Genomic DNA, 16,847 nt, shown 5'->3' with positions numbered 1-16,847 from the left:
CACTATTTTAATTCATTGGATTTCATTACCTTCAAAAAGCTAGTGTAAATGTGCATTGGATCCTGAAACACAAGGAATGAGCCAATAACAAAAGTTATACAAATCACGCAATTTGATTTGCAGAGGAAGAATTTTTAATAGAATTTGAGCAATCGTTCCAAGAAACAAAATTAAATGAAGGGACTTTCTATTTTTTGTTGAAGGCAACTTGGGGAAAAACCATGTAACAAAAACAATGACATTGGGAGCACCATATACAAGACCCTACAAAAAATACAGCACATGACATCAATAAAAGAAGAAATAATTAGCCAGGTAAAGATGAAACATTTAACACGTACATATTTTAGCATGCATATTGAGATAATATTTGTTAAGAATTAGTGTAAATATGTAAATTCACCCCCACCCCCTCCCTTACTAAACCCTTTAAATAAAAAGATTATGCAGGAAAGAAAAGGGAACTATGAACATGTTTGCTTTGCTTCATTACTTTCCTACGAGAAGGTCTCAAGGCCTTCTTCCAGTAAAATTGTATTCTTATAAAAACCAAGACAACAGGTCATCTCTAGTCAAGGATGTTCAATGTGAACAAAAATGGTGAACATGAAAAGTTAATAAAGTTAACTCAAACATTATCAAATGATTGTTCAATGCTCATGATTATAATAAACTTGAATTTCATGTTAAAGATCTTAATGATCTACCTGCCTCAGCCTCGAGGAAACTAATGTGGCCTTGGACCCTTGGCACCAAAGAGTCGGTCTTTAGCCTGAAGTCCTTGGACACTTTGGCCTTGGCCCAAAGTGATTGGCCTTGGACACTTGGCCTAAAGCAGTCAGTACTTGACCTGGGCCTGAAATCCTTGGAGCAAGGCAAGTTCTTGGTCTCGTCCTTGGCCTCAGCTAGGCAACCTCATGAACAGCACTGGTCTGGTACCCAGTGTGAACAAGAACCTGAAATCTGAATATCAATTCAAATAGCACTTGGTGAGAATAGTTACGATCCAATCAATCGTAACTCTATGGAAATCCATCAGTGTCATAATTTTTTCTTCAGGAAATTTGCAAAATGTCCTTTGTAAACAAAGGAAAACACTCCAATTGTCAAGAAATCAATGAATGTATGGATTTATACATTCATATGTAGATAATTTTTTGGCAAACATGCAGTTCATATGTTGACTTTGCTGGCTTTCCATAGTTGCAATTGATTGGATCAATCACAACTCTTTGTTGTAAGACGGGGGCCCATGATCTTTATAAGTAACTTCTCTGCTGCACCACATGCAAGATGAGGCGGCCATTTTTCTCTTTCTTTTATAAAATGGAACAAGACAGATGCTGATTGAGAATATCCCTAATTGCGATAATACATAGTCCTATCTCATTCATTAGTTCATTGTATACTGGAGTAATTGGAAATTTTATTCATTTTAAAAAAGTCACTATTTTTACAATTCTTATTTTCACACTGTTGAATTCTACTCTACCATACAAAATGTTCGTAAGCAGCGTGCAGGTTGTACAGAACTGCATTCAGCACTGGATTAAAAACATTTTACACACATTTTTTTTTTCCATCAAATTTGTACATTCCATCTCATCGCTGGCGAGCATCCAATTCTTTGTTCAATCTGCGACTGTCTCTGCTTCCACGGCTTTGAGGACTCGGCAAATGTCTCATAAAATGTTTGTTGGTCTCTCCCGATCTCACACACAATGCATAAACGCGCAAATAAACCCCACACGCATAAAAACAAATACTTGGTCTGATCCAATGGCATCATCGTTATAATCCTCACTTCAACCAATCACAGACGACATTGTAGAAGGCATCTCAATTCAAGCAGGGCTTTTATCCGATCAGAAGCCATTTGAGTTTATCCCTGCTTGTTTTTGAGTTGCAACTGCTGCTCCCACACTGTACCAATCACACGTCGTGTACTAAAGCCCGAGGATGCTTATGGGACCAATCACAGGTAGTGTACTATAGCCCCGAGGCATCACATTATGGTCCAATCATGAATGGTGTCATACCTTGTACAGTTCAATGACACACATACATGTATGAGTCTGTTCTTGATCAAGGGGCTAAGGTCTATGAAACCTATATAGGGTGAGAACAAATACACAGAATTGGGAAGAGGAAAACATAAGAGAATAATCATATGAAAACATAATAGTCGAAAGCATATAAGATTGTCAATTTTAGTAATGTGACTCAATTTGATCAAATATCATGAGAATAATAATTTATTTAAAGGAATGGTCCGGGCTGGAAGTATTTATAGCTAAATAAATAGAGTAGAATTCACTGAGCAAAATGCCAAAAATTTCATCAAAATCGGATAACAAATAACAAAGTTATTGAATTTTAAAGTTTAGCAATATTTTGTGCAAACAGTCGTCATGAATATTCATTAGGTGGGCTGATGATGTCGCATCCCCACTTGTTCTTTTGTATTTTATTATATGAAATTAGGTTTATTCAAATTTTTTCCTCCAAGATCTAGAAAAATTGGATTGACAACTGATTTAGTGCATTAGATATTTATTACTGCAACTTATTTCATAATATAAGGGAGACATATTATTCATACAAGTATGTAATAATGGAAAAAATTATGATTTTATGTAAAAACATAAGAAAACGGAAAGTGGGGATGTGACATCATCAGCCCACCTAATAAATATTCATGACGACTGTTTTCACAAAATATTGCTAAACTTTAAACTTCAATAACTTTATTATTTGTTATCCGATTTTGATGAAATTTTCGGCATTTTGCTCAGTGAATTCTACTCTATATATTAAGATATGAATATTTTCAGCCTGGACCATCCCTTTAACTATAAACTGCTAATCTTCCAGCAGGTCTTGCATGACATACCAAAAATCCTTACCCTTCTCCATTCTATTACGTCGAACAAAAGGTCCCATTTTTAAAGTCTTTTAGACTTAGTATGGAAGCAATGACCTCATCTTCATACAGTCGACGGTCTACCACTGAGCCACTAAGCTCGAATCATCTACATGTATTTCCAGATACATGTATCTTGTCCAAAATAGTAGTTTTCTATGTCTGGAAATGAGATGCGAGGTACAATCAGTGTAATAGACTTTGGCATGAAATCATGTTCACTGCATGACCCACGATTCATGTTGTAATTATAAGCACAAAATCAGGGGCCCGTAACATGAAGCCTAGCGATTGATGGTATGGCCGATTTCTACGATTGATTGCATTGATTATTGTGTATGATCAAGTGTAGGAACCAGCCCCGTGATCGCTCATTATGTAATGGGGCCCCAGGTTGAACCATGGCCCTTGGAAGCGGGGGTGCTCCTTGGGAGTGCTGAGTGTATTATTTTCCACAGGCAGCACCCCCTGGAGTTCTGGAAGGTGTGAGAAAACGGAGAAATGTAACAAAAAAGACCTACATTTTGTACAGAAACTTTTTTTTTTGCTTGTCAAATTCACATCAGCACCCCCAGTCAAAAAATCGTTCCCAGGGCCCTGGGTTGAACTAAGCTCAATTCTAGCCCGATTATGATCAAGGGGGCTGATGCAGAAAGAGCTGCAACTCACAAAATCAAATGCAACTTGATTTTTAACCAATCAAAAGCACACATTCTGGACATTCTGATCAATTTCTAAAAGTTTGCATTTGAACGGAAACTCTTTCTGCGATGGGCGCAATAATGGTGACACAACATTTGCTCCTGCGACATTTGCTCCAGTTTTAATAACTCGGAGGGGATAAGATTAGAGTTAGGATTGCAATAGTGTTCTGGGCTAAGGATAATGTCAAGATAAGGATTAGGGCTTATTTTGTTTTGGTGGATAGGTTTTATGGATTGTAATATACATGTAGTTCTTGGTTCAGAATGATGTAAAGATAAGGTTTAGGGTCTATTTAGTTTTGGAGGTTCGTTTTTATGTTTGGCTTAATGTGCAGATTTTCTATCAGAGCAATTGTCGCCAGAGCAAATGTCATGGAAACCCCCGTAACTACATCCCATCATAGATTACCTGGTGAATTTTTTACTATCTTCATGTACGTTCATCTCAGTACTCTTGAAGTCGTTCAGCTCCTTACGAATGTAGGCCTACATGAAAAGAAAAGAAAGCATTTTCAAATACAGGTAAACTTGCATAAGTTGAAATTCTGTGCGCTAAAAATCTATCCCAGTCAAAGAAATTTTCTTTAAAACCAGACAATGCAAGACATGTGTTATATTCCTCTCCTAAGTTGAATTTCTCCTAGGCAAAACAGATATTTGTGTTCCCAAAAGAATTGGCTAAGGCAAAGGAGTTATATGTAGGCTAAATAACAATGTTATCATAGAGAATGGAAAAATGAAAATCAAAACTATCACGGATGAAAATACATTTCAAGTTTACATGATATTGACTTAAAAGGGTAACTCTCCTGAGTAAAGGTAGCCAAATTTGTCAAACCCTTGTCAATAATTTCGGCATTTCATCCATGTGGCTAAATGCACAACTTGAGGAAAATTCATCAATATGAAATGTTATAGCAGTTGAAAAAATAAACAATGTCTTATACTTTTTTGCATTGTTGGCTGGTTTTTATTTCTGTGGGATCTTCTGGAATTCTCAGTCTGTATTTTTAGAACTCCTCAAAATTTGTAATGCTCTCAAATGATCACGACTTGAGTGATTCATGAGGTGAAATAAGAATGAAGAAAACCATGGCCCTTTCTTACAAAGAGTTACTATTGATCGAATCAATCTCAACTGCAAGGAAATCCATCCATATCATAAATTTTTCTACAGGAAATTATCTCAATCTCCTTCGTAAACAGAATGATAAATGTATGAGTATAAATCATATCTAGAAAATATTTTGAACAAATCTGAATTTTAGATATTGACGTTGCTGGTCATCCATAGTTGTGATTGATCTGATCAATCGCAACTCTTTGTAAGACGGGGCCCAGGTGTCTGAATTATAAAAAGGTGATTATTTTATGGCATTTCACATTTAGTTACTGACCTTGTCTTGCGGCGTTAACCTCGTCCATGGCTTATCTGCTTTCCTATCGTAATCTACTGCTTCTATCACTTCTACATACTCGTTGAAGTTGATGATATTACGTTTCCTAAGCTCATCTACCGTTGGTCGTAAGCTCAACTAGAGAGGATGATGAATAAAGAGGGAGATGTTTAAATGGTTTAATGCATGGACATTATACACAGTGAAACCGAATCTAAAGACAGCCATGGGAGACAAGTTGACAGGTTCCTGTAAAATATATTTAAAAGAGGGCAAACAATTTGAGGGAAACCAAAGTCTTTCTAGTATGTGTCGCAAAATAAGTAGATTTGAGTGTAAGACATCGAGTGCTAGGGCCGAGTCATAACGTTTTTTTTTTTTACTGGGGAGCAACACAGATTTTTTGGCAGGGCCTCGTGGAACAATGAAATAGTGAAAAAAAATGCATAGAACTTCAGTGATGAAACACATTTTAAAATCAACCAGTTTAAGATAAATATTTCATTATCTAGATCTACATATCAAAACTTTTTAATGATATAATCTTCTGCAATCAACCAGTAGAACTGTGGAAAAAAGAGAACCGAGCAGGATTTCTTTATTCTCTTGCTTTAATTTATTGCTCCGTAACATCATACACGTAATTCTTGTGCATGGGAGAGGCCATTTTGTTATGTCTCCTCCCACAATGCATACCTTTCTTGTGAGTGTCCTCTTTTTCTCCTCCCTCTCGGCTTTGGCTGCATCAATTTGTGATTGTTCTGGGATTTAAAAAAAATAACAAGATGAGGGAAAAAGATCATATTATAAAAGAGAACATACAGGCATTAAAACAAAACAAAAATCATAATTAACTTATTCCTACCAAGGGATGCCAGTCAATTCTGCTCACCGAGCCTGAGAATAATCCAAAATATTTGAATCCCCCCCGCCCCTAATACCTGCTGTATAATACAAAGCCTGAAATGGGAAGATGCGGGTTGTCGTGGTCTAGTGGTTATGACTATCGCCTTTCAATCTGAGGAATGTGGGTTTGATTCCAAGTCATGTCGTGTTCTCCTTCAGCAAGAAATTTACCCACACTGTGCTGCACTCAACCCAGGTGAGGTGAATGTTTACCCGATAGGAAGAAATTCCTCGAATGCTTGAGTGCCTCGGAAGCCCCAAAAAAGCTGGGGTAAGAAAATTAGAAGGGCCGGCGGGGAGAACAGTTTTTTAACTGAAGTGGCTACCCTAGATAGATATGCTGTTATTATTTTTTATCTCTAGCTTACCTCTGTAAATATTTCTTTGTTCGAGCTCTTCTTGTGTTGGTCTTTGACTCAGCCTCCTGTGAACAGAAAACAAAATTAAAAGGGGAAAGGTAATCAATAATTGCAGCTCTTTCTTTCCTTCAGAGATGCCCATTGCATCACTTATAATTGATTTATATAAAGAACATGTAAAGTTTGCAGAAGTTTAGTTGTAGGGGAGATACATGTATCACTATAAAAAAAAAAACACACACTTACATGCACATACTTCATCAAATGAGTGAGAACAGAAGTAGGCCTATATCCTGTTTAAAAAAATATTCATATTATATTGAATTGCTCAGAATGGGATATCAGTGATATTCCAGGAGTTAGGGCCAATGTTGCATAAGATGAAGATGAGTGCAATGTTGGTCTTAACAAGTAGAAAATGTCACATATATGTACATTGTATTCCATTAAAGAAAGCTATACAATATAATCATTATTATCTATCCCCAAAAAAATCATGATCAATTCTCGCTACCCCAAATAGGAACAAAAATCTCATAATGCGCGAGACGAGATAATTTTCACTCCGTCGAGTCGTCATCACCACTTCCGGTTCAGAGTCATGCTCGCGCGAGGTTCACGAAACTGAGTTTTCCACCACGCTGAAATCGATGCCAATCAGCGTAATATGTACAGATTGTAATACTTTTTATTTAATTTGGTCAGTTTTGATTCCATTTGAATTATAAATAAAAATATATTTCACGTGAAAATAATTTGTATTCATGTTTTTATTTGGTTATAAAAAAATAAAACAAAAATTGAATATCTTAAAATTTTGCATTTAGCGACCGGTCTGACATCACGATCGTATTCGACTAGACGCTAAATATATACACTGCAGCATTCATTCCGTTGAATTTTTCGTCAACCACAAAATGGATAAAAAAATCAGTTTCGGAACTTAAAAAGATCTTAACAGACAGAGGAATACCGTGCAATGGAAAGCGTCGGGCAGAATTAGTGACTTTAGCAGAAAAGGCCGTTAAACTGTATCGTGAAAGAGAGGGTTGTGATCACGAACTTTCCGAGCGAAAGCGACGTTGTGTTGTTGTGGATGACGGCACTGTTGATCTGAATGGCAAAACAGTGCATTGGACTTCCGAACAGGAAGTTGTAATACCGAAATAATGCAATGCGCGTTACAGGGATTTTTCCCGGATCTCGGCGAAATCGCTATTTGGGGTAGCGAGAATTGCTATGGCCCCACTTCATAAAAAGTTGTGATCAGAGAAATGTGACATAATTTAGCTCTATATGATGTTGCATGGTATCATTGCGCATGGCATTGCAGTGATTATTGCACGTGTTGTCTATTCCACGCACTTGACCGTGCAATATGCTACCATATTGAACAGCAAGCTTTTATGCAGTAGCCTATGGGATATTTGTCAGATTTTGGTAATTCGTGCAACATACCCTTATAATGCACAGACAAATAACGCAGACCTGAATACGCGACCATTATTCTTTTACCGGGGCATCGATCCAAACTTTCCCACTCTTGACTTACCGTACTAGTGCAGCACCAATCTTATCTTTGTCCATCTTCTTGTCATCATCCGATTTTCTTGGGATGATGTTTCTCTCTTCTAGATGCTTACGACTCGGTCTGTTTTCAAGCTTGATGGCAAGTGAGTTATTCCTCTTAACTTTGGCTGCGAGAGAAGCTGAAATGAAAAAAAAACATGAATGAGTTACAACAATTACGAAAGGACACCCTCCTCCACAAGCAAAGCAAAACACAATCAAGCATGAAAGATTGAATCCTTACTAAATGTGTTTGTGTCCGTCTGTATTTTTGAACTGACTTTTTTTCTATTAAATGGGCCGTCACACCTGGTGGGTGTTTCATAAAGCTGTTCGTAAGTTAAGAGCGACTTTAACAATGCCTGGTGAACCTTCCTTACACGCAAAATAACCAGCAATGAACATTTAATGGTGAATATCATTTACCACAAGAAAAGATCACCAGTCTTTCTTAAAGTCATTCTTAACTTATGAACAGCTTTATGATATGGCCCTCCCAAATGCCTTAGCCAGTGTGTGCAGACATACACATATATATAGGCAAAGCCACTTTATCATTTAACACTACATCTTGATATAAAAAGATCAAATTTTTGATATTGAGAATTGCCACTTGTTAACCACACATATTTATTTTTTTATATCAAGAAATTAACTATGGATATCAAGAATTCTATTCTTTGGTATCAATTCTTGATGTCAACAAATAAGATTAAGATACTAAGCCGGCATGCAATGGCTAATCCCCAGGGGCCTATTTCATTACACTTGATATTATAACACATTTGCAATAACAGTTAAAAGCTACCAATATCCTTCAATCTGATTGGCTGATCTTAAATTTGTTATTGAAATTGTACATTTGTTATTATAACAAGTCTTTGTGAAACAGGGTCCAGGTATGACAGCCCTTTAATTCACGTAATCACAGAACCTCTTTTAATGTTCTAATCTTTTCATCAATGCAAATTTAGTGTGTTGTGCAAGTTTTTACGAGGCTGATTGTATTTGGTTGTAAACCGAGCACTTAAAACCATTACACCAACAGAGAGAGAGAGAAAAAAAAATAGAGTAGAGCAGAGCAGAGCCAAAGAAATCAGAGCCCCCATCTTACAAAGAGTTACAAAAGATCAGGGGCCCGTTGCAGAAAGAGATGCGTTTAAACGCAAGTTAAAAAACTCAATCACAAGTCCCAAATGCGCGCTGTTGATTGGTTGAAAATCAAGTTGCGCATGATTTTTAGAGTTGCGATTGATTGCAACTCTTTCTGCAACGGGCCACTGATCATCTTAAACTGTATGGAAATGCATCAACATTACAATTTTTTCTACAGGAAGTTTGCAAAATATCCTTTTTAAACAAAGGCGAACACACCAAATTGTCAAGAAAACGATGAATGCATGAATATACATATTTAGAAATTATTTTGGAACAAACATGCATTTTAGATGTGGGCGTTGCTGGCTGTCCATAGTTGAGGTTGATCGGATCAATCGCAACTCTTTGTAAGACAGAGCCCAGATAAAACTTCTGTGGCTTATGGTAACGAGTAGTGTCAGAGCATTATCAGCTTGCTTATTATGTTTGCTAGTAAATGAGTGCAGTGATTGACTTATAGCAATAGCAGGATATGCTGTAAACAAGAGCTAGTTTTCTAGGGGTAATGGCTCAACCTAATATCCCAGGCACGCTTGTGGAATGGATCATTACTCGTCCATTTCCAGTAACTATTAACAATCAAGTTGTGTGGTGGATAATAATTGGGAGTAACAAATAATCAAACTTGTTTGTAAGTCTGGATAATAGCTTGCAAATCTTTAATATCATCAAGCTGAAGCATTAAGTGTAGATGGAAAAGTGAGCCAAACTGCAAAATGTACATGTACATTATAAAATTGAAAAAGAACCCTTTCATGCCCACTGATTGAAGTAGATATTGACTAATGTATAATTTGGAAACAGTAATTAAAAAAAATGATTCTTCTTCTTTACCATTATCTTTCCAATGATACATGTAGTTGTTTTGGCTTTAAATTTTGTTTTCAAAAGGCAAGTACACCCCAACAAAAAGTGAATTTGAATAATATAAAATCATCAAGCATTTACATGTAGATGGAAAAGTAAGCCAAACTGCAAAATGTAGGTTATACAATTGGAAGAGAACCATTCAACAACCAACTGATTGAAGTAGATATTAACTAAAATATGACTTGGAAACAGTCATTTCTAAAAATCTATTCTACTTCTTTATCATTATCTTTCCAATGAAACATGTAGTTGTTTTGTTTTGGCTTACAATTTGGTTTTTAAAGGGCAAGTCCACCCCAACAACAAGTGAATTTGAATAATATAAATAACTCAAACAAGCCTAATGGTGAGATTTTCATTAACCCTAATAAAACTTGGGGGGGGGGGGGCTGATTCAGCCCCCCCCCCGACATTTTTTGCATTAAATCCACCACGCAAATATTTTTTACTGCGTCGCTCGCTGTCTTTTTACTTTCTTTTACTTTTTACTTTCAAGTCTCGAGCAACTTTTGAGACCAAAATTGTGACCCCCAGGTACACGGTTCCAAAATTACGCAACACGGTTCGTAAGTGCATGCAGACTCAAAATTGCTCAAAAATGTAAATTCATGTACAAATCCAATTCAAATAGTGTTTTTAGCAAAACTTAATAAATGTATCATTATTTTTAGTTTTACTGATTAAAATCAATTAATTTCATCCTGTTTATGGTCAAAATAAAGTCCCTGAGATCATACGAGGGAGGGGGCTGAATCAGCCCCCTCTCCCACCTTCTTAGGCATCAACATAGCCCAGTCTATTTAGGGTTAAAACCAGATGAAAAATAAGAAAGTTTACACTTTTGCTTCTTTTCACAGTCAATGTCACACACTCGCATTAATTTAGTGCTTTGTTACATGAAAAATAGAATAATAATAAAGGTTGCAAGTCGCAAATATTTCGCATTTCATATCATAAAATACAAAGAAATAGTAAGTGGGTGATGTCATTGGCTCCCTTATTTGCAAACCAACCAGGATCTGCATAAAAGAGAAACTTTGAAAATTTCATAACTTTTTTATTTCCCATCCAAGTTTGACGGAATTTTCACTGTTGTACTTTAAGTTCATTGATTTTTTTTTCACTATTTGTTGGGTTGATTTGTCCTTTGGGATTACTTACTGCAGTACTCCTCCTCGATATCACTATCATCATCATCATCCTGCCTGGCGTTGTTATCATAGTCGCTAGTTGAACTACTGTCGTGCGATATGTCCCCATTACACCGGGATGGAATGCTTTCTGCTCCTCTGTACAATATTGAAAAAAAAATAATGAAATACAAAATTAATAATATAATGTAGAAAATACAAATAAAGAGATTATTGGAGGAATAGTTATTTTTTCTGACAATTATGACATACCAATACCTATTTCTTGTATTCATAACAAAAATCATGTTTTCTTTCAAATGTCTGAATTGTTTACAGTCTTTTAAGTGTACACTATTAGAACTAATTCATTTATGAGCAGAATACTTCAGGTTCAGGCAATGCGATACAGACCTTAAAATGAAATGTATTTAATATAAAAAAGTAGTTTCATTTTGTTTTTAAAGTTTTAGAGCACTCAGAGAATTATAACATTTGGTCAAATGTCAGAAATGTGTTCCGCTAATTTTTGCATAAATGAAACCTACATGTGCTTTTGTTAAATGACAATTTCAAAATAGGCTTGCATGATTTCATTATGGCAACAATTGGCATATTCTAATACTATAATCAGCGAAATACGTTTGGTCCATGTTATCTATAATTTTAATACAATCAACAAATGAAATTGATTAATTACAATTAAGAATAAATGTGTAATATATTTGAAATTGAATTTACGTGTCAAAGTTGAGCTTCTTTGGAGCGACGGCTGGTGCGTTTTTAGGCCCTCGGCCTCGTACAGCAGGCGGTGTTCCTTTGGCTTTATTATCTGCAAGAATTACAGAAATACACCAGGGGCCCATTTCATAAATTGCTATCATAGCAAGTTGGTATTTATGAAAGCAACTCTGGTAGAATAGCAGCTTTTACTTGCTATGCTAGCAACTTTGCATTTCATAAAAGTACATTCGCTGGAAAGTCAGCTTGACTTTCCAGCGAATTATTTGAATAGTCATGTACGAGGCTGATTAGGGGGAAATCCCCTTTCTCTCCAGGTTTTTTTTTAAATTCAAGTCACAAGTTTAGGTAGAAAGCACTGGTGGATCCGGGGGGTTTTGGGACTTGACGCTGTACCTTTATAAAATGGGCCCAAGATTCTTCAAATTAGTATTATTAAAAGGTTTAGCCTGAAATCAATGGGATATAATCATTATGGTAAAAATAGAAAATAAGTGAAGGTGAAGTATTAAACACCCCCCTCCCCCACAAAAAATATGAAAAAGGATGTGAATACATAAAAGGATGGCAGAAGTTGATAGGGGGAGCTACAGTGTACATGAACAGTTAAGAGAGAAAGAGAGAGAAAAGCAAGAAAGAAACATGGAGATTGACGAAGGGAAAATAGGGAGGGGGAGGAGGAGGAAGAGGAGGAGAAAGGGGGAAGGAGGTAGTCTGCAAGCACAGACTCATATTTTACAGTTTAACCAATAACGGGTCTAGAGTAAAGACTAGATGCCAAAGACTCTGTGTCAAATAAGAGAGCCAGCCACAGTACATAGTGAATCCAGTCTCACTACCCCAGACTCTACATTATGCACTATGTGCGAATTGCGAAAACCAAGGGTCTGTGCCTGCAGACTAGGAAGGGGGAGGAAGGGGGAAGGAGGAGAGGGGAGGAGAATGAGAGGGAAGCAGGTACATAGAAGAAAAAGAAGCGGTGGAGGAGAAGGTGGAGGCACATGTAGGGAAAAGTGAAAGAAATAAAAGTTGGAGAATGAGGAGGAGAAGGAGAAGGGGAGAAGGCAAAGAAAGAGGTAGAGAAAGAGCAGGCTGAGATGAATCTCCTACATGTACCTGGGGGGCCGTTTCATAAAGCTGTTCGTAAGTTAAGAGCAACTTTGAGAACGACTGGTGGACCTTTCTTATGCACTTAACCATCGCCAATCAATATACAATTTACCACAAGAAAGGATCACCAGTCATTCTTAAAGTCGCTCTTAACTTAGAAACAGCTTTATGAAACACCCACCTGGTAACAAACACAAGAAACAGAGAGTTTTATATTACATATCAATATAGGTAACTGCAGTGCACATCTAGGCCAACAATTATTTGATTATTCTTGATTCTTGATTTTCGCTCCATTTATCACAGAAAATAAAAAAGGTTTGACCCTACAAAGCAAAAATAACTTTCTAACTGCAATTATTAATCACTCAAACAGCTGCCTATTACAGGAGATTAAAGTGAAAGTGGTTATTTGCCCCCAAATTGGATCCCTCTTGGCAAGCACATTCTATTTTTCATTTAAGTGTTTTTTTCACCAGGTTTATGGAAGTCTTCAATTTGGAACTTCCGTCTTGGGATGACATGATCACATGGGCATCCCTGGAAAGAGAATATTTCCTTCCCATCGGTCACGCATCCCTCATATAAACTCCAATAAAACTGTGCTTAAAAACATGAATCGGGTACAGGAGGGGGTGTGTCATGCGCCCCTCTAAATCTCCGGTAATACTGCTCTTAAAGGGGTACCCCAGGCTGAAAATTATGATTATGTGAAATAAAAAGTATTTTGCATGTTCATACAGAACCAGGAAGAAATTTATATTTTATGAAAATACAAGGGTGAAAGTGAAAACCTATTGAAACTTGCTCAATAACCAAAACTGAGAGTGACAGAATTAGCATATTTTGTGCTGTATCCTTGTCTGAGTTGGGGGAATTGAAATGTTTATTAATGTTGCTTGACTGACTTTTGTTATTAAAGAAAAGCAAAGCAGTTTTAAGACTGTCTCTTTCATCTCAACTTGATTAATGACCCATATTCAGAAAGTCACACAATCTATAACCACGGTTTCCATCAGTGATTCATGTTTACATACACCTATCTACATGTACATGTACATGTATAGTAAAATAATCATATTGTGGTTTCTGAATTTCCAAACAAATCTGAAAATAATTGGCGTTGTCAAAATTAATCCTGCTGAATCCGAATCGATTCAGATTTATTTAAAAGATTTGGGAAACTCCCATGTTTTAGATGTCAAACATCACATCGAAATAATTAATCTTTCTCTTGGGACCTTTATAATTGAGAGATGAGCAGAGATGAAAGGATCAGCATTGATATAATTTACATTCTGAAATTATGATATTCACCTTCCGTCGCAACAGGTCAATGTCACTAAATTACACAAGGGCAGAAGTTGTATGGCAAGTTAAAGATCAGACATCTCAAATCCTAACCATGTGCAAAAGTAATGGTGTAGATTTAAATAAAAACATGATTTGGCACCAATTTTCCATTCATGCACAGAAACACTTGAATGGTGATTCTTGTTGGATCTTGGAGTGTGTTTGAATTTATTTCAATATCATAATAAGACTGGGTAGGTAGCTCAGTGGTTGAGCATCCACCTTGTGAATGGGAAAACGTGGATTTGATCCCCGCCGAGTCACACCAAAATATGGTTCAGATTTCTGCCTACTTTTCAGGTGGTTGACGTATTAGAATGGAGAAGGGTAATGACATTAAGGTTTTGCAGGGCCCGCTGGGAGATCACACGTGAATCTTGAATCATCATTGTATTGATGATTGCAATCCATCTTTAGAATCATCAGACCTTTCACAGGCTCACTCGAAAACTGTGATTTTAATTCGAATTCCCGAGCGAAGGCGGTATGTGTCCTTGGTGACTTGTCAATCAAAGCACTGCATCGATACGATGAGTGCATGACAATTGTATTATCTACGGAAGTGCTTGAAAGGACACATAACTCCGCCCCCCAAAAGACGTTTTGGAGGTCAAGCCTTTCACACGTAAATTTCGTACCGAAATTTGAGTGAAACTTAACTGGAATTTACCTCCGGAGTAGAATTTGTGATTGTGATTAGCGTTTGAGATTGTGATTCTAGTTTGGTTTTACACGTGCAAAAAATTCGTCATTAGCTCCGGAGTAGAATTTGTGATTGTGATTAGCGTTTGAGATTGTGATTCTAGTTTGGTTTTACACGTGCAAAATATTCGTCATTAGCTTTATTTTTCACTAGAATCATCATTACGATTTTTTTTACTGTATGAAAGGGCGGCCAGTGGTTCCCCAAGGTATTTCATTATTTTAAAAGCCCTAAATGAAAAATTACCTGGCGTTTTAATCATTGGTTTGCCTTTCTTTGTTGGTAACGATGGTGAACTCTTTCCTTTTGGATGCACACCGGGTAAAACCTTAGCACCTTTAAACTTGGAAGGGGTACCAGCGGCTCTGGCGTCTCCATCACCAGATGCGGTTACCCTGGCGACGGGTTGGCCACCCGCCTTGGTTGGGTCTGGCGCTACGTCGTTGTTAATTTCAGCCTGAGTGACACCAGGATTGGATGCATCGTCACCACCTCCATCTATTAACAAGACAAAAATCAAAGAGAAAATAAAAGTAAAGTAGAGTAAATCTCTATTAAAACACAATAATGAGTTTAGAATGTTTAACTCGAGCAAATAATACCTACATAGATGATGTTAAAGGGACTGCACTTAAACATATTTCATTGCTTTATAGTTCCTGCTTATTATCTGCAAAAGTAACACTATTTTTTGCTAATGTGAATATTTGTTTTGCATGTTGAAAAAAATAAAAGAAACAAATAAAATAAAATGGCCTGTAAACAGATTTAGGTAAAGGTCAAGCGAAAAGTGCTGGTTATTGAGGAAAAACAAGATTTATTATGAAGTGTTTAATTGTCCATGGGATCCTTCAGAGCACAGCACCTAATTAAGAGTGGAAGTGGAACTGTAGATGCAGAGGGGTAACAAAGTTTGTGAAACTTTATGCCTAGTTTCTGGGTATGACTTCCAAGGTATGGTCAATTTGTCATATTCTAAGAATATTTAGGCAAAATATGTTCATACAAAAATCGAAAGTTATCTTGACACAACCCTTACTTTAATACCTGAACTGTAGACTTGATTACTTACAAGTATTACATTGGTTCGTTATAACACCAAAGTACGCTTGATTTGCGAATTGGGGGAAAAACATATATCCACATTTTGACAATGAAATATATATATGATGATGTAAATACCACATCAAAGTATTAGCACTTTGGTGGGCAAGTTTTTTCAAGAATCATTTTTGTAAACTTTATCAACTTTATAGGTTTTGAAGCTGGGGAAGGCAACTTGAATATCTGAACTGTGCTTCAAACACCGAACATAAAACCACAGCCTATGAATGGAGAGTTAATCGATTTCAATCTCTGAAGTATTAACGTCAAAATGTCCTTATCAAACTTGAATGAAAAACTACATATTGCTGCTGGCGTTTAAAACCGTGTACAGATGTATTTCAAGTTAAGATTTTGTTGAGGACAGATCATAAAAAGCTGATTTTAGCATCAGACATACTGTATTAATGGCAAGAATGTCTTGCCTAGAGAGTTCTACTGGAATTAAGAGGCTGTTTTCAGACAATATGATGTTTCCACCATTTTGCTATATTTTTTTTAAATAAGCTTTTCCCCAGCTGCCCTCAAAATTTTATTTTTTTTTATTTTGAGGTACACTGTACAAGGATTTAAACAGCCAAGCAATGACACAAGTAGACCTTCCACGAACACATGCACTATTTAGAAATCTCTGTTTTCGTGTTACCTTTCCACATCCACTTCTTAGAATCCTGAACCAACTTGCCAGGGTACGCCACGACAGTTCGTAGTTTATCCCACCAAGACATGACGGCCTTTCAATCCTCAACCACAATCACTGATGACTGAGCTCAGTTTTCTTATAAAGCAGAATTGTTTGTCTTCACAGTTTTATGTTCAA

At 36.6% G+C, this 16,847-nt stretch overlaps 1 protein-coding gene across 1 annotated transcript; it reads right to left on the bottom strand.

Annotated features, from left to right (window-relative positions):
* Positions 1-1,536: 1,536 nt before the first annotated feature.
* Positions 1,537-16,510, bottom strand: LOC129280246 (phosphatase and actin regulator 2-like). The gene is made up of 10 exons (XM_064112234.1): positions 16,492-16,510; positions 15,170-15,472; positions 11,758-11,848; positions 11,048-11,175; positions 7,842-7,998; positions 6,299-6,354; positions 5,721-5,785; positions 5,025-5,162; positions 4,037-4,113; positions 1,537-2,109 (listed from the first exon to the last, which is right to left on the bottom strand). The coding sequence occupies exons 1-10, from the start codon at positions 16,508-16,510 to the stop codon at positions 2,094-2,096; spliced, it is 1,050 nt and encodes a 349-aa protein (XP_063968304.1). The 3' UTR covers positions 1,537-2,093.
* Between the last annotated feature and the right edge of the window lie 337 nt (positions 16,511-16,847).

The sequence above is a fragment of the Lytechinus pictus genome, chromosome 17 (genome assembly GCF_037042905.1).
Source record: "Lytechinus pictus isolate F3 Inbred chromosome 17, Lp3.0, whole genome shotgun sequence".
NCBI classification, from domain to species: Eukaryota; Metazoa; Echinodermata; class Echinoidea; order Temnopleuroida; family Toxopneustidae; genus Lytechinus; species Lytechinus pictus.
Note: the sequence above shows the minus strand (reverse complement) of the source record. Positions and strands in the feature narration are given on the sequence as shown.

Bases quoted from the DNA above. Each gene is read 5' to 3' on its own strand.
- LOC129280246 (XM_064112234.1), bottom strand. The intron at 11,849-15,169 runs GTAATTTTTCAT...TAATTCTTGCAG, and splicing joins ACCAATGATTAAAACGCCAG to ATAATAAAGCCAAAGGAACA. The intron at 5,163-5,720 runs GTATGCATTGTG...CATCCTCTCTAG, and splicing joins AGAGGACACTCACAAGAAAG to TTGAGCTTACGACCAACGGT.